This window comes from Gymnoscopelus braueri (assembly GCF_963280865.1).
Source record: "Gymnoscopelus braueri genome assembly, chromosome: 19".
Lineage (NCBI taxonomy): Eukaryota > Metazoa > Chordata > Actinopteri > Myctophiformes > Myctophidae > Gymnoscopelus > Gymnoscopelus braueri.
The window spans coordinates 19,792,640-19,811,404 of record NC_137621.1 but is presented as its reverse complement, the minus strand read 5'-3'; the positions used below and the strand labels follow the sequence as shown (position 1 = coordinate 19,811,404).

Below are 18,765 nucleotides of genomic sequence, written 5' to 3'. Positions count from 1 at the left end.
AAAAAGTGACCTTGATGCTGTTGATGGAAACATCTTGTGACAATTGTATTTTTAATCGAATCGACTCCTTCTTGATGCAATAGCAATGTCATGTGGTGTGTGTGTGTGTGTGTGTGTGTGTGTGTGTGTGTGTGTGTGTGTGTGTGTGTGTGTGTGTGTGTGCGTGCGTGTGTGTGTGTGTGTGTGTGTGTGTGTGTGTGTCTGTGTGTGTGTGTGTGTGTGAGTGCATGTGTGTGTGAGTGCATGTGTGTGTGCCTGCGTGCGTGCGTGCGTGTTTGTGTGCGTGCGTGCGTGTGTGTGTACGTGCGTGAATGCATGTATGTGTGTGTGTTTTTCAGCCTGTGGTCAATGCTGAAGTCAGAGTTCTGCCAGCTGGCCTCCCTGGCAGTGCCCCAGCTCCTTCATGCCCTTTCTCTCTCCCATGGGGCGGACATATTCTGGAACCTTGTTGACATACACTTCAACAGCAAGGACTGGAAGATTCGATTTGAAGCAGGTGAGAAAATTGAGCATTTACCCGTCTAACATTTAAACCACATTAATATCCTAACATCCTGTCATAATAATCTAACATTAGGCGGAAAATAGCAGATCTACAAGCCCGAGCTTGTAGATCTGCTATTTTCGACCAAGAGAGGGGGAAAAGGAAGGAGCCAAGTATAGACTCCTGGGGGTCACTGGTCATAGTGTTTAAGTGGTTTTTAATGCAGTCAAACAACGTCAGTCAGGTCTCTTAAAGGGACTGATATGAACGTTTATTTTAGGTCAGTAATTTGACCGATAAATTGACCTTTCTAGTTTTTTGACTGAATTTATAGATTGTAGAATTTGAAAATACTGTATTATATATCTTGTCACATAATAATATCATTGTACTATCAGTTTTTTTCCATGACATGATTTCCATCAGCCTTGAAGCCACGATGTTGGTTGACAAATTATTAAGTCATGCTGTCTTCAATATGATTTCAATGTGATTCTGAATAAAGCATCTGCAGCCTATTCTCATATGATACAGTATGGGCTTTTATACAGGCCTGTACCAGAAACAATGCTCATCGCCAGTAAAATCCTCCATGTTAATTTAAAACATTAACAACACACTCACCGCCAAAGGGGAGAATTCTCCCCTTTTCAGTCAATGGTGTTAGAATGTTTAAAATGTTTGCATTCTCAGAGTTAAATTAACAGGATTTTTACTGTGTATGATGTCAATGACCCCACATCAATCATCACCCATCATCATTTGGTTTTATGACAGGCTATGTAAATGTTGCTGTGGTTACATGAATGAAACATTAGGGGAATACCCACAGTCTGCTTGTATAACCTCATCCACACACTCCTGCTTAACCACGTCTCCCCCTAGTGTTGTCATGGTTACCATGCGGCTCCAACAAATGGCAAAGGGGAATTGTGGGATTAATATCTTTTTTCTCACTCTGTGATTGGTAGAATAGCTGCGTGACCTTGAGACAGCTAGAGGACACGGTATATGAATCGAGGCAAAGATGGGAGCGTGGGTTAAACACAGACAATATGTTATTTAAAATCAATGAGAGTGTATTATACATTGTCCAGAGACTGTACATCACAGCATGAATAGTGACACCGCATAGTCAAACATTTGGCTTCATGTCCAAGGGAAATTGTGTGTCATGAGAGATTTTGTCACAAAGGGTCTGTATTGTGATGATAATCATGTATACACCCCCATGTGAGCTATGTTCAAACAGACGGTCAGAAAATGCTAAAAAGGACAGTTGTGTGACTGACTGACTGGTGATGACCAGCCATTCTTGAGCCCCTCTAGAACCACAATGACACCTAGTGGTCAATATTGGCAATTAACAAAGTGCCTTTTAGATGTTCATCTTTTGAGTCGAGTCATCATAATACAAAAGCGACCAACAATGGTGCAGATGATATTTGTTATAGCTTGGCTCTATAGGAGGTGAGCCGTTTAGAAATAGGTCTGTCTGTGAGTATGTCTGTGTCTCCCTAACAGTTGGACTGATCAGTGCCAAAATGTCTTGAGCACGCTGCCAGTAGGCCAAAGACGTCCCTCAATGTAGTGTTCCCCACATATGTTCTGTGAATGTTGGTGTTGAGATGATAACATTTGTCCTGCATTTTGTTATAATAACCATCAGTGGAGAAGGTTGCAGTACTCTGTCGGTTCCTGGACATTGGTTCCGTGACCAAGAACCACCTGCTGAAGTATTCCCTGGCCCATGCCTTCTGCTGCTTCCTGGCATCTGTAGAAGATGTCAACCCAGCTGTCGCCACCCGGGCCAGACTATTGCTAGACACCATCAAAAGACCAGCACTGCAGGTGACCTAAACAACACCACATCAAATGAGCTTCATAACACAACAATCCTTCTATAAATTGAGTAAGTGAGTGAGTGAGTGAGTGAGTGAGTGAGTGAGTGACATCAAACCCGGCGTCAAACTGGGCATAAAAGGTACACCACCAGACAGACAGACGGGTACAACGGTTACTTTTACAATGGGAACGGCTATTCTAGAACCGGTTGTGGAATGCATTCCCAACTGGCATCGTTCCCGAGTCGGGTGATGCCCTAGCGCTTTTAAACCTATGAAAATATTTGGGCTTATTGGCACATCTGTGTGTGTAAAAGTGGACCACTTTCAGAGTAAATTGTGTGTTCCTTTCTTTCTTTATTGGTGTGTCTGTGTGTGCATCTAGGGCTTGTGCGTCTGCTTGGACTTCCAGTTTGATACCGTTGTGAGGGATCGACCCATCATCCTCAGCAAGCTTTTGTTGCTGCATTCACTGAAGAAGGAGGTTCCTGCTCTTAGCTGGGAGTTCTTTGTTAACCGTTTCGAAACGCTATCTCTGGAGGCTCAGCTACACCTGGACTGCAACAAGGACTTCCCTTTCCCTACTAGTAGGTCCCTATACTGCATTCTCACTGGATGTTTATTTGACATAGTTACCTGCAAACCCACTTAGAAAGATGTGGCATACATTGTTTGTGCGCTGTAATTTAGAATGTTGCTTCAGTTCACATCCATGTTGTGCTAAAACTAGCTGCACCTCAACAAGCTGTTCTTTTTGTCAGCCATCACAGCCGTACGCACAAACGTAGCCAACCTCAGCGACGCAGCTCTATGGAAGATACGACGTGCCCGGTTTGCCAGGAACCGTCAGAAGAGCGTGCGGTCCCTCCGTGACAGTGTGAAGGGTGCACCAGTGTCCAAGAGGGCATTCTCACTCCCTGAGTCCCTGAGCAACCGGCTTCGTGAGTAGCAAAGACTGGCCGGTTGTCTGTCCGTCCATGTTTGAACGATGTCTGAATTCCATACTTAACTATAAGACGATATCTGCAAATGCACAAGCAATGATCTTCAAAAGTCGGTTGAAACATATTAACCCTGGTGTCCCTATTTTGTGCATGTCATTATAGGTGAAATCTTTCAACAACATTTTTTTAAACAATCTTTTTCAAATGTGTCATGAGCTTGTAGACCTGTTAATTTTCCCATTTGATTTTCAAATATGACAAAGAAAAAATAGGGATTTGTTTGTTTATTCACATGGACTGTGACAAATTGTCCAGAGGTTAAAATCCCCCTCTCATCTGGTCACTTTAAAGCTACATCATGTGATATGTGGTGCCTAACAATAAACAAGGGTAATTATGAGGCTGTCGTGCTTCAGAATTTGCCAGCAAGTCTTAGCAGGAGCTTAGTGTTTGACCAGAGTTTGGCAAAATGCTTTAGAAAGGAGGGGGAAAACATGGACAGGCTGGTGCGTGCAGTGTGCACATTTTGGTAGGTAGTGTTATTATGTGTGAATGATACAGCACATTATTTTCAGGCCTTGTGACTCTCAAACATATGCAGCTTAAAACAAATACAAAGCCCCTTAAATCTAAACAAAACTGTTAACGCAAATGCTAGGATATACGCTAGGATATATATACTGTAAATATACATATATACTGTATATATATATATATATATATATATATATATATATATATATATATATATATATATATATATATATATGTATATATATATATACATTTATACATATATATATATACACACACACACACGCACACACGCACACACGCACACACGCACACACGCACACACGCACGCACACACAGTATACTACTGTATATATATGATCCAGTCTGCTTCCATTTTCCTAATGTCTCTGCTCTCCTTACCCATCTCTCTCTCCTGTTTCTATGCAGCAATGTTTGTTCCTATGTCAGCGGGGTGTTGTTTGGGGTCTTCTGCAACAGTTAAAACCTGTGATCAATAGTACTGATTGGCTGGCGGAAAAAACACATCGGCTTTGTGGGCAGAGTGTGGAAAACCATTTCTGTATGCAAAAACCTGTGCATTTCTTAGTGCACTTGGTACCAATACTCGCTCAGCCTTCTACAACAGTATAACATAAAATCAAATTCAAATTTCAAATGTGGAGCAGATTTCAGATTGGGGGGGGGGGGGGCGCTCTGGAGCTCACCTGGTAGAGCGCATACTATTAAGCTCAGCCCTCGCACAGCCCGCCTGGGTTTGAATCCGACCTGTCACCTGAGGATCTTTGATGCATGCAGATCCTTACCCATCTCTCTCTCCTGTTTTAGTTTTTTTGCCTTTATTGATAGTTTTCAGTGAAGACGGACAGTAAAGAGGGGGAGAGACACGGGGAGAGACATGCAGCAAAGGCCGGCGGGAACGGGACTCAATGTCAGGCTACATTGAGCCTAGGTGCCCAGACCGCTAGGCCAGCGATCCTTTTACAGGAAGGCAGAAAAATTTGCATGTGACATGGCCTCAGTCTCACTCAGTCTCACAGAACAGAACAGAACAGAACAGAACAGAACAGAACAGAACAGAACAGAACAGAACAGAACAGAACAGAACAGAACAGAACAGAACAGAACAGAACAGAGAGGCATCGAAAGATTTCCAACCGGCCTGGACCGCTGGCGTAGCAGTCCAGGCACCTAGGCTCCAAAATAGCCTGACAGCACGTAGCGGGTTCGAGTCCCGATCCCGACGGCCTTTGCTGCATGTCACTCCCCATCTCTCTCCCCATTTCGTGTCAGACTACTATCCCATCAATAAAGGCATAAAAGCCAAAAAATAAATCAAAAAGGAAAAAAAAAGAAAGATTGCCAACCAATCAGCCTGGTTATCACAGATGTTACGGGCTGGAACGGAGCATCAGTGCATGTCTCACGGCTTACAGCTGACAACAAACCACATCCCACTGCCACAGTCCCGCTTGAACATCTGGCTGTGTGTGTGTGTGTGTGTGTGTGTGTGTGTGTGTGTGTGTGTGTGTGTGTGTGTGTGTGTGTGTGTGTGTGTGTGTGTGTGTGTGTGTGTGTGTGTGTGTGTGTGTGTGTGTGTGTGTGTGTGTGTGTGAAGATCAGACATGTCCTGTGCTGCCTCCCCTGAGCATTTTCTAAACTGTGCTCTTCACATGTGGTTTTTAGCTCTAAGGCTTACCAGACAAGAGCACTCTGCCCCGACACTTGGAGATATGATAGAGAAGGTCCTACCAGGTAAATTACAATCCCAAACTGAAATATATATATACACTATATAATAATAGTACATATCAATCGACATAATCACATGACACTGGGGGAAAAAACATCTGTTTGAAACTGAATAAAATGGGCCACATGAGAATTATGACAGGGCAATCAATGGTTGTTCTGCTTCTGACTTTCATTGTTGACCGTGTCTGTTTACCCCATACACACATCCATGATCATTTGATGTCGATGTAGAGTACATGTTGACAAATTGGCCCAATGTTGTTGTCCTCCCTTGACCTTAAAGGCACATTCACGTGAAGTCCATGAGGGCTTCTTCTGGCTTTTCACTGTCAAATCGTCAAGTGCATGCACCCTTTCTGTCCACATCACTGCACATTTTTCAGGAGGGAATTACCCACAGTTCATAGCGTTGCAACATTAAGTATGGGGTTACCAGGGGGTCCTTTAAATGTCAATCAGTATGTATGCAAATTAGTCCGTTTAGAATCTCAACAAACAAAAGTTTATTAAAAGTGCAAATATACAGAATAATAGGTAGGATGGGTAACTGCAGAGGACAAATTTCCTGTACGTGCAAATATATTGTGCCAAAAAAAGAATAATACACAAACTAAACTATACTAAAACTAAATGCAAATTAACATGAACAGAATAATAAGCCTTTAAAGCACTGACTATTGCAATTAAGAACGATAAGAGTTTGAAAAGTTTGAAAAGGATCACAACCGTTACCAGCATCAATTAACTGTGTGAGGGTTCAGGGATTAGTAAGGCCTTAGGGGGGACATTGTATCCATCCTGTAGGCAGAGAGTAGCTGAGGAGATGAGTTGACTCACCCTGTCCTTGTGTCTCCATCCCTGCAACTCCCTGCAACCCTTCCTTGTCTTCAGCACGCTTCCTCCCACCCTTTAACCCGGACGCTTCAGCCCCTCTCCTAGGCCAGACCCCGTCTCACGACAGCGACTCCGTCATCAGGGATCTGCTGCCTGAGGACGCCGGCATCGACCACCAGACGGTTCACCAGCTCATAATGGTATTGATGAAGTTCATGGCCAAAGATGACAGCAGCGCTGAGGCCGACATCGGCAGCGCCAAGGCCTTCAACACGGTGAAGCGCCATCTGTATGTGCTGCTGGGCTACGACCAGCAGGAGGGCTGCTTCATGATCGCCCCACAGAAGATGCGAACGTCCACCTGCTTCAACGCCTTCATCGCCGGCATTGCACAAGTGACTCTATATTTACATTTACACCGTATATTCGCCCTTATTTATTTAATATCACACTGTTTGTGTATTCTGCAATTGTTGCTTGAGGTCTAACAGTATGTTGTTACGATCATTTTAATTGTACACACCCTGCAAGCACTGCAGTTTAATTCACTGTGATGTCGTTTCCTGCAGGTGATGGACTACAACATTGGCCTGGGGAAGCAATTGCTCCCCCTGGTGGTCCAAGTGTTGAAGTACTGCACTTGTCCCCAGTTGAGACATTATTTCCAGCAGCCGCCCCGCTGCTCCCTGTGGGCCCTGCGGCCACACATCAGACAGATGTGGCTCAAAGCCCTACTTGTTATTCTCTACAAGGTACTGTACTCTACACGCCACCATATGGCACAACAACACACACTGGGATGTTATTGCACAGGATAAGTAAAGGGATGAAGTAAAATCATTATACATAGAAACAAATTAATTTCAATTAAATAGATTATTGTGCCAGTTCAAGCACTTTCAACCTGGCGTTCATATCTTGGGCATATGCGTTTTCACTATTTTCTAGGTTTTAAAGCCATTTCGCAATAGGGAGGCCACAGCCAGAAGCTATAGGGTACCGAAGTCCTGACGTCACTCCCACTACCCCTGGGTCATGGAGTAATTTTTTTGTATTGGAAATCCTGTGGGCAAATCTTAGATTGCGTCATATAAGAACTGTGTTCCAAAAATAAACAAATCACATAAAGAAAAGTAACAAAGTGTTTTACACACACCTTAAAGGTAGGGTAAGTGATTTGCAATTATTCAAATAATTGCAAAATGGGTCTATGTTCTGATAGTACTCGTTACTATAGAGTGTCCTGTCCATATAAGGAGTCTCCCATGTCTCTCCAGCTCTTTATTAAACAGAAAATGCATTTTCAGTGCTCTCTCCTGATTGGCTCAAATGTTGTCACCTACCGGAAAATGTACTATATTGTGTTTACTAAAGAGCTGGAGAGACCCCTGTGACCGAACAAACGCTCTGTAGCAATGATTACTATCAAAATATAGTACTTTAACCTTTTTAACAAAAACAAAAATTTACAAAAAAAATTCACTTACCCTACCTTTAAGGGACAAGTGAAGTAAGTTCTCACTACTAACTGTAAACCACATAGTTTCAGAGGAGATATAGACACTAATAACAAATGTATTATACTGCATAAATATGAATTCCACTAACCTCATATGGACTTAACCAACCAAGTGTAGCCTAATTATTAACTAATTCCCTTGTAAAAAATATATGGCTTTGATGCTATCTTAGATTAGATGTAGCCCTATACTATTTAACAGTGCAGAAACATTGCCTTAAAGGAGAATTCCGGACAAATTAAGTGTTATCTTTCATGTCTCGTTACTCACATAGCGACGTAAAAAGTGGCGTTCTTTTTTTCCATATATTCCCCTGTCGTAATTTTTTAAACACCCTCCGTTGTTATAATGGGAGCGCGTGGGGTAGTGAAGTTCGTCTATTATAACCGACGCAATGTTATTTTTTTCTCTACTACGATTCATTGTAGAGTCTCATGATAGTCAAACATGCGCTGAAAATTCCTGCGAGCCTGCCGTTAATGGCGAACGATTTAACACTGGATGCTTGTTTCTTTCCAGAACCTGGCAACTCGTGTTGCCAGTTTCTGGAAACAAGCAACCAGTGTTAAATCGTTCGCCATTAACGGCAGGCTCGCAGGAATTTTCAGCGCATGTTTGACTATCATGAGACTCTACAATGAATCGTAGTAGAGAAAAAAATAACATTGCGTCGGTTATAATAGACGAACTTCACTACCCCACGCGCTCCCATTATAACAACGGAGGGTGTTTAAAAAATGACGACAGGGGAATATATGGAAAAAAAGAACGCCACTTTTTACGTCGCTAGGTGAGTAACGAGACATGAAAGATAACACTTAATTTGTCCGGAATTCTCCTTTAACGCATGTAACATTAACTAGCATCAACGAGCATCAGCTGGACACAGACACTCACACCTTCCCTCTGCAGTGCTCTAAACTGAAAGTGACAGTCTGTGCTCCAAAAGCCCTTGAATTTGATGGATTACTGTGATTATGGTAAGCTCACATTTCATATCACACACAACATACAATAAGAACTCCTGTAACTTTCACTAGCCCAACATTGTTTTTGGAAAACTCTCTCTCCCAGACTTCTAACTGTCAAAAAGTGATAGCTTATGAAAAATAAATGTATGCCGCCGCAAACTCTAGCTTCCAATACAAAGATTATTAAATATAAAAGTAAGCCTAATGTTTTGGCAGCAAACTACCACCATCTGTGTCAAGGGTAAATAAACTTGCCATTGGAGCTAGAGAGGTCAGCAGCATTCTTTCAATTTCATTTGATTTCTCCAGCCTGACCTTTCAGTATTTAACCACTTAAGCCTGATTTATACGTTGCGACACATTGTGAGCTTGTAGATCTGATAGTATCACCATGTGAATGTGACACTGGCGTACGATTGGAGTAAATTAAGCATATTGGACTAAGCTATTTTTTTTAAATGTAGAAGTGTGCATTTACTCCATTCTTACGATTCCTCATATTCCCTTAGGACACTTTGCTGGAGGTGGTGATGGTAGCAGATCATTAATGTGAATACAAAATCTATGCATTCTCTGAGTTCAAGTACATTTTTAAACGTTAAAAATACAAGCTACTTCCTTTACTAGCTATTACCTAGTAAAGGTGTCTGCAGACTGAACAATACTCCTGTCTAGACCAGTTCCTCACGCTTTCAAACCCACATGCTCTAAACAAGTGCAATATTAGTTAAATAATTTATGGAGGAAACAGAGTAGGAAAGGAGGACTAATTAAATATTTTACTGACACCATTGGGGAAAGAATTGCAAAATCGAATCAAATGAGCGCAGAGTCCCGTCTCTGTTTTGTCTGTTATAAAAGCTTGGCAAGGGGGACTAATTAAATATTTTACTGACGCCACTGGGGAAATTCACTAAATCTGACCAAATGAGAGCAGAGTCCTGTCTCTGTTTTGGCTGTTATAAAAGCTTGGCGACTTTCTGTCTGGCTACTTGATGGATTGGACCATTGATTTGAATGAAGTCACCCAGTAAAATACGAAATGCCAACACAACTACACAACAGGCTGTGTGATGAGAGAGAGGCATACAGTACGTTTCCGTGTTGGATTTCAGACTCTGAAAAGCAGAACAAGGAAATGCGAAATGTTTTTTCTCTAGAGGGTGGCTGGCATCTCCCATAGGGATAGGGTAAACAGCTCAGTCAGCCGGGCGGTAGAGAGTCTAGAGTAGAGCCGCTGCTCTTTTACGTGGAAAGGAGCCAGTTACGGTGGTTCGGCAAGTATGAATGCCTCCTGGTCCTGTTCTTTGGGAGATCTTTGGGGCTATTTTTGGTGAAGAGATTTGGTGTAGATGAAAAAAAGTACAGAGCCAACTCAGGTTCAGTTTAAGTCTAGAGGGTTTAAGTGGTTAATTCAGTACGACCAGAAGCAGGGATCAAATATTTCCCCCACCCGCGATCGATAAAAACGATTGACCAGAGGGGGAATATCAAAAGCAGAAGCATGCACATTTCCCCTCCCGTCCCCACCAGAAAGTCGAACACTGGCTGTAAGGTCGACTCTACAGGGTCCTGCCCCCACACACACACACACCCCAGATTAAAAATGTATGTCTTGATGCTCTGATTTCCAGCTTATTAGGGACAGGTCGATTTTTAAAGAAGGGTACCCCTGGAGAAAATGTATGTGCCCTGATCTAAAATGGCATGACCCTCCCTTTGACTAAAAAAAAATCAATGACCCTCCCCAAGTGATTAAAAAAAAAGATGAACCCTCCCCGCCTAGGAGTGTCACGATATATTGTCCCACGATATAGCCTATCATGGTTTTAAAATGTGACGATAGGTATTGTCATGATGTCATACTGTATCGTAATATTGTTTTTGTTATTATTTTTGATTAAAAAAAACACTTTCCTTTTTTTTCTTTTTTTATCGATGAAAGTTATAGGAGTTCTCACAGTAATTATTAATCATGTCTTCCATCATATTCAAGGTATTTTGGAGAAACAGACTCCAGTCACTTTCAGTTTAAAGCACTGCAGAGAGGAGGTGTTGTGTGTCAGCTGATGCTCGTTGACGCTCGTTAATCAAAGCAATTATTCCTCTGCACTCTCAAATAGGCCTACTGTACATCTAATCTAAGATGGTTTACATGGTATTATACTGTATCTGGTATTATAGATTTTTTTGAGCTGTTGGAAATAACTAGGCTGCACTTGGTTGGTAAAGTCCAGATGACAAGAATATGAGGTTTGTGGAATTTATAGTCATGCAGTGTTATATTATATATTAGTGTCTATCTGTCCTCTGAAACAATGGGTTTATAGTTAGTGAGAACTTCACTTCTCCCTTAAGCTTGCACAAATGTATTTATTTGTGTGTACAAAGCACTTTGTAATTGTTTTTTTTAAGTGCTTTATAAAGTTAGTTTAAACTAAAGATGATGGCCAATGTTGATGATACATGAGAAAAGAACATTAATAATGTATCATAACCGATATCATATGCCCAACATCATGTATTGTATCGTGAAATTAGTGTATCTAGACACCCCTAACCCTCCCCATCATCCCCGTCCGATGTTTTGCTTTCCACATTGATTAGAACATTACTGTAGTCAGTCTTGCTAAATGCACAGTGTAGTATCTGTAGTAGTGGTAGCAGAATGGATAGTGTTCTCAACTTAGATGTGGGAAACCCATTGAATCCTGGTCAGATTGAAGAAAGTTGAGTATTTGGTAACCAGTTGTCAGAGCTGGCCCTGAGGAATTTGATGCCTATAGGCAGCATTTTACCTGGTGCCCCCCCCCCCATAGCCTATTATTTAATAATAAATAAGGCTGTTTCACAAACACAAATAACTAGGACACCGTGTAAATCACAAAAGCCAAATTACAATTTACAATTTTGGCATTTAGCAGACGTGATTTACAGTAAGCAAGATAAACTCAGTAATCTAGGATCATAGATAAACCAATAACCTATCATCAGTCTAAACATTATAATAATATCAAAAAATTAATAAATTATGTACATTGAAACTATACACACACTTAGGATGCCAGGTCAACAATGACCTGGCATCTGTCTAAATAAAATGCTATCTAAATTACATTTTAACGTTTGCATAAGACTGCATGGTCGTCAAGGCTAGAACATTTAAAACAAAACTATTATATATTAATATTAATGAATTTGTATTGGGTGTTATCTGAGTAGATAGAAAGGTGTTTTATTATCTCCTGGGAGAGAGAGAGAGAGAGAGAGAGAGAGAGAGAGAGAGAGAGAGAGAGAGAGAGAGAGAGAGAGAGAACCTCTGAAAGTCTTATTAAAGATGTACGGCACGTCATTGCCATTCATTTGTCCGTTACATGTGCATTTTGCACGCATATTCATGTCATGTACTTTCTGTACCATGAAATTATAAACCGGTTTCTGCACATACCTAGGGATGTACAGTATGCAGCACTCCTTAAATTATCTGGAATGTACCCTTCTAACAATACAGGTCGAGTTATTTGCATATTGAAACAGATTTGAAATGTCAAACATGTCAAGCCTCTGACGTTTTTATATGTAGTTCATCATGCAACACGTGTGTGTTCCGCCCTCAAATTCTTCTTATGGAGGCCGTCACCCCTGCCCGCACACACGCGTTAAAGTCTATTTAAGTTAATGTAAATATATATTAAGTTCTAAATAAAAACGGGTTTCACTCCCACTTTATGTTGCATCTCTTTTTCCCCGTAACAATATAATATCTATTCCAAGTTTTATTAGCCTTTGGTTGTGAGGTTAAACTGTAAACAAAATTCGTATTCTCTTCATTACACGTGAGAGTCGGCTATTTACTTTATAAAAGTTTAATCGTGTGAGGGACTCGCTTGCGCTGATCTTCAATTTGTAGATCAGCGCAAGGCTACTTTTACTTTTAGTACTTAGATCACGTAGATCTGTCCCTTTTGAAGAGTGTTGATGTATTCCGTCAGTTTCCGGTTGCCTTTTATGGTCTTATGGGACATGGAGCAATGCAAATGATTCTCCACGTGAACGCGCCTCTGACTGTCAGACAAAAATGAGGAAGACCGGCGATACACACATATAAGAGATTTACACACCGGTTGGCACGCACCGACGCACGTCCGTTTGTGCTTATCGAAAATACGCACCCCTTTAGTCACTTTATTTAGGCACTATTTACGAACATCTTAATGAATTAGGCACAAATATGTATATTTTTCTATTATTAAAAAATAAATAAAATTTACTGGGTCGTTCACACTCGCGTGCGTTGAGGCTTGTTAACGACCGTCATTGATTCTAAATAGAGTAGACCAATGTGTTACTTGATTTGAATCCTTTGTATCCTTTGAAATAGAGAGGGGTCATTGACCACTGTTCTGCTGTACTAAAAAGGTATATAAAAAACGGACTATTTTATCAATTCAAAATTGCATGACCCTACCTTGGATTCAAAGTAAAATTAGCTGTACCTCCCTTGGACTAAAATTAGAAAGGCATGACCCTCCCCTATTTTCCTCCAGGGACCCCCTTCTGTAAATTTCGACTGGTCCCTTAGGGAGTCAGATGTCTGTTTATAGATATTGACATAACTTTCCAAGATCATTGTGTAAAGTCAAAGACTTTTTGGATGGATTTTTCATTGAAAACATAACGGTATAATGAGTGGTTCTGTTTCCTGCAGTATCCTTACAGAGATATGGACGGGAGCAAAATAGTGCTCCACCTGATCCACATCACCATCAACACACTGAATGCCCAGTATCACAGCTGTCGGCCCCATGCCACCGCAGGACCCCTCTACAGCGACAACTCCAACATAAGCCGCTACAGCGAGAAGGAAAAAGGTATGCTAGTCAACAGTTGCACCTTCACAGCATGCACAGCAAAATCCTGAGTGATAGTTTAACCACCAATTATTTTTCCTCAAAAGAATACAAAATTATTCCCAAAATCTCAATAATTCTACTAATTGACCTGTAACGGTCCATTTTTACTCTCCCAGAGTTAAACTAGCTCTCCAGATTTTGGTGTATGAGGTAGGCTTGCAAACCTGCTGTTCTGCTGAACAGGCATTACAAGAAAAAAAAGCTGAAATACTAAGTTCTATTGATTGTGCATAATGGACTTCATGAGCTGGCGGCCACCTTACATAATTGGGCTCATCCAGCCACTTTCCATGCACTTCCAGTATTTTCATCCTTCCTGTCTGATTTGATAACAATGTCAACTGCTTTGCATGATAGGACCGCTCTGAAGCAAATAGTCTCATCAAACTAGGAGATAGCAAGCTTCATGTTACTGGAGCAATGCTAAAATGTATGCAAATGAATTTGTGCACAGGACAGCTGTATTTAGGTACAGCTGTCTATATAACATATATATATATATACACTATATAATACTATATAATATATATATATTTATATATATTTTATATATATAATGGCCATCTCCTTCTCCTTAAAGCACTTTATTTTTGAAGGATTTGGGTGATACATTATTATTATTATTACCCTTATAATAATAATTATTATATATATATCTTCTTTCACAAATTTAAGAACGTGAAGGGTAGAATGTAGTCAATGTACTTTCCATTCTTTTCCCCCTTCTTAGAGGAAGATAGTGTATTTGATGAGTCAGATATCCACGACACACCAACGGGAGCTGCTAACAAGGAGTCACAGACCTTCTTTGCCCGCCTCAAGAGGATTGGAGGCAGCAAGTCTGTGAAGTACCAGCCAGTAGAGCTGAATGCCCAGAAAAGTAAGCAGCATGACCTTAAAGGTTTAATTCTCCAGTGTAGTTTATATTACACTGATTTGAATCTCATTCAAATGTCTCCATGCCATGTTTTTTTTTAGATTGCAGGAGGCTTGCGTTGCTTTGACTCAAATGAAATCTCCTCTTCTATATCTTTATGCTTGTGTGTTTTGTTTTTTAATCAGGTGAGATAGAGCTATCAGAATATCGTGAGGCCAGTGGCCTTCAGGACAGCGTGTCCCAGTGTTTGTGGGATAAGAGCTCTAGATCCAAGCGGCTACAAGCCATGCACAAGCAGAAGTCTCTGGATATATCCAGGGATGACTCCATCCTGTACAACCTGGATGTACACCGACGCAAATCCTGCATTGACCGTTGTGACCTGCAGACAGTCCCCCCATCTTCTTCCACGTCCCACAGCAGGCATCATGGGAAGGGCTCTTCCGATGGCTCCTCTGGTCCGGCTGAGGGCAACGGTGCCCTGGACCGCCGTAGCTCCCGAGGTGGCCAGTCCAACAGCTCCAAGCGGGTCATCCCAGAGGTACGTCTCAGCTGCATGGAGACCTTTGACGACAAGGCGGACCGGAGCTCACAAGAGGGGTCAGTTCAAGACAAGGAAGACCCGGACCTCATTGACCTGTCCTCGGACTGCACATCCATCCCAGAGAAACACTCCATCCTCTCGATGTCTGACAGTGACTCCCTGGTGTTTGAGACCCTGCCTCCCCTGAGGATTGTGGAGAGTGACGAGGAGTTTGACCTTAATACCATCATGGCCACCAGGCCCAATGGCAGCGCCAAAACCCCTGCCTCTCCGGCCAGCAGCAGTACCCTGCCGATGTCCCCTGTTGTGCAGGTGAGTGTGGAGGATTGCTCCAAGAGAGGCCCAGAACCCCCAATGGGAGAGGTGCACGCCACGGACAAAAGGAAGCAGCCAGTGACTCCTAGCACTTCTCTGGAGCTTCCCGACCGCCTGGATTACGTCTCCCACGACAGCCCTATGACCCTGAAACAGAAGAGAGACCTGCTGAAAAAGACGCCGCACGTCCCCGACCTGTCTCTAGATGACACGACCATGACCCCCGAGGAGCTGAAGGCAGGAACGCTGCTCGGGACGAGTCCTGTCGATAGGACGATCTTCTTGGACATCCCTGAAGACACGTCCTCGCCAGAAAAGGGCGATAATATCGATGATGACGAAGAGGACGGCGATGATGAAGATGACTATGACATCGGCGACGAAGAGGACAGCGACCCCAAACCAGACAATGATGATGAGGCCGAGTTTAAAATCCAGATCGTTCCCCGACAGCGCAAACAGAGAAAGATAGCTGTAAGCGCCATCCAGAGGGAATACCTGGACATCTCTTTCAACACCCTGGACAAGTTGTGCGAGCAGCCCACAGAAAGTGGTAAGAAGGATGACAGACAAGCTAAACGTTGACCCGAGGCCAGACGATCAGACCATGCTGCCTCCTGCTGCTCAGGATTGTAGAGTTTTTCTGATCTTACCTTCCTATCGCCATAGTGTCTATGTTGTATCATCCATATTTTGCCTTAAATATATTTGTTTCGCATGGACGTGTAACATTTGAGGGGGCTCAAGCTGCACATCTAAAATTGAAGTATAGCATCATACTATCATAACATAATACTGATAGGACTTCAAGCACATGGTGGATCGATCCATAAACTAAAATAATATATACTAATAATATTTACCCTTCAAATAATGCAGTAGATAATATACAAGCTAACTCACATCTTTACCAATCTCCCCACTTTAACGGTACCCGTGTCCCGTGGCGTGCTTTCTCTGACAGATTTAATTTCACCTAATATCCAAACAATTAAATAGGAAGTCACACATTAATTTTACAGCAGATGTTAATTGCTGTGTGGATAATAATTAGAGCTATACTAAAGAAGGTAACAGGTTAAAGGGATTTAGGTATGTGATGAGATCACAATAAAGTATGAGGTCTGATTTGAGATACACTAACTTTTAGATAATAAAACACGAAATAATAACTAAACAGGTTATAACTATTCCATCTATTGCTACTTACAGTATATACTATAGTTTATCACTGGCATAAGATGGCATATAGTATGCTGATGCCAATTCCTCTGCCCATCAACCACCCATATTTTGCCTCCAGATCATATGGTTCTGTCTACTTTGGAAAAGCCAAGAGAATCTGCCTCAGCCCCCACGCTTGAAGCTGCTATACCAGAGACAAGCCACCGTTCTTCAGTATCAAGTAGGATCCAAATACTTCACTGTGCTGTGATTATACTCCAACATCGTTAGAGCACATCTACCTTTCATCAAAGGCATTTGTTCAGCAGTTTTCAAGTTAATGTCCTGTGCAATCATCAAAACATCCATCAGTAATGGATTTTTTGGGGGTAAAATGTATTTTAGTACCCCCATTAAGTAGCGAGTTATGGAGTGGGTCGCATAAAACTGCATTAATTCATTTTATTGGACATAAATATAAGAGATAAAGTTACTAGGAACTGGAATTACATGTATCAATAAATGTTTTAATACATTTAAACCTACATTATTATAAAAAGAAGAAAAAAGAAAAAACATGCTTTGTTTTGAGTTGAATACTCAAGATTCTCTTTATGATGTAGACATCTTTAGTGTTTTCTTCCCTACCTAAGCCACAGACTCTTAAAGACAGGGCAACAGATCATTTTGAATGCTGGAAATTCAAATAATGTGTAAAAACAGTACATATGTTATAATTTTTCATTCTAATTAGCAATAAATATGATATACAGTACATTTTGGAAATATGTGTTTAAATAGCTATATCTGCCCCTCCCCCAAAATGTAATAACCCTACAGTTGAACAGTTTTGTGATGTAAGGAGTGGAAGAAGTCCACCCTGGTAAACTCACCCAAGCTCTGTATAAACGAAATGTATATAAATTTACATTTAATTTCACATTGCGAGTATAGATGGCTTTGATTACTAGACATTCACATTGTACATTTATAGGCCAATATTACACCAAGTACAGTCAATAGCCTACAGTAAATTTAAAAAAAAACTAGCAACGTCCTCCGCTTGTGATGTCATGATTGTGCAATTCCATTCTGCTAACTGTACAGTCACCTTTTAAGAACATCTCTTTTAAGTCATTTCCATATAATACTTTTAAAATAACAGCTGAGATTAACTAGTATGTAATTATCAGAAGCTGTCCCTTATCTGTTGCCCTACTGTACGTTTGAGGTTTTGCTGCACTGTTGACAAAATGGACTTGGACGTCAGGTCTGATGGGCTTTCTCTTTGTTTGACCTATAGCTCAGTACCGCCAGGCGAAGCGAGGCTCTCTGGGAGCTCTGACCATGAGCCAGCTAATGAAGAGACAACTAGAGCACCAATCCAGTGCCCCACATAACATCAATACTTGGGACACAGGTCAGTCACTTACTGCAGCAGCTGTCCCCAAAAAAATCTAATTTAGACACTCAGACGTCTCAACATCATTACCTACCATCTCCCTCCCTCCACAGGCCCAACCAAGACCAGTCTCCTGTCTGCCCCGAGCACAGTCAGCATGTTCGTGCCTGCCCCGGAGGAGTTCATCGATGAACAGCCTACCACCATGAGTGACAAGTAAACTGCTTGATCAGCCTCAATCTCAGTTCGAGTCTGTGTTATGCTGACAGACGCCACTCAAATGGCCTAATGTGATTCTTTGCATCTGGCGCTCTAGGTGTCGTGACTGCGGAGCCGTGCTGGAGGAGTATGATGAAGATACCCTGGGTCTGGCGGTGGTGGTTCTCTCCATGTTCATCCATCTCAGTCCTGAACTGGCCGCTCCGCTTCTCCTTGACATCATACAGTCTGTGGGCAGGTACCACTACAGCAACTCCACAGCACAACCACACATCAGTACTCAGTGGTGAAATGAAGTTTCATAACCCGCTGTTGTACCTCATATATAATTCAACCCTCGAGTTGGCTAATCCAGGGCTTTAATTCTTTTTAGGTTGGCGTCTAGTGCCAATTTCTCCGGACAAGCTGAGAGGTATGAGTCATTAAAACCCTTAGAGAGCAGTAC

At 41.8% G+C, this 18,765-nt stretch overlaps 1 protein-coding gene across 3 annotated transcripts in view; it reads left to right on the top strand.

Moving 5' to 3' along the window:
• Positions 1-18,765, top strand: part of unc79 (unc-79 homolog, NALCN channel complex subunit) — a 61,448-nt gene that overhangs the window by 31,399 nt on the left and 11,284 nt on the right. For 2 of the 3 annotated variants that reach the window (XM_080414734.1, XM_080414735.1), the window contains 14 exons: positions 339-496; positions 2,154-2,335; positions 2,714-2,915; positions 3,090-3,269; positions 5,493-5,561; positions 6,453-6,790; positions 6,965-7,147; positions 13,595-13,757; positions 14,530-14,679; positions 14,862-16,088; positions 18,003-18,119; positions 18,215-18,317; positions 18,418-18,558; positions 18,694-18,732. In XM_080414734.1, coding sequence (XP_080270860.1) covers positions 339-496; positions 2,154-2,335; positions 2,714-2,915; positions 3,090-3,269; positions 5,493-5,561; positions 6,453-6,790; positions 6,965-7,147; positions 13,595-13,757; positions 14,530-14,679; positions 14,862-16,088; positions 18,003-18,119; positions 18,215-18,317; positions 18,418-18,558; positions 18,694-18,732 — 3,252 coding nt within the window. Of the gene's footprint in view, positions 1-338; positions 497-2,153; positions 2,336-2,713; positions 2,916-3,089; positions 3,270-5,492; positions 5,562-6,452; positions 6,791-6,964; positions 7,148-13,594; positions 13,758-14,529; positions 14,680-14,861; positions 16,089-16,838; positions 16,941-18,002; positions 18,120-18,214; positions 18,318-18,417; positions 18,559-18,693; positions 18,733-18,765 lie in introns of all 3 variants that reach the window. The other variant, XM_080414733.1, reaches the window with a different exon arrangement.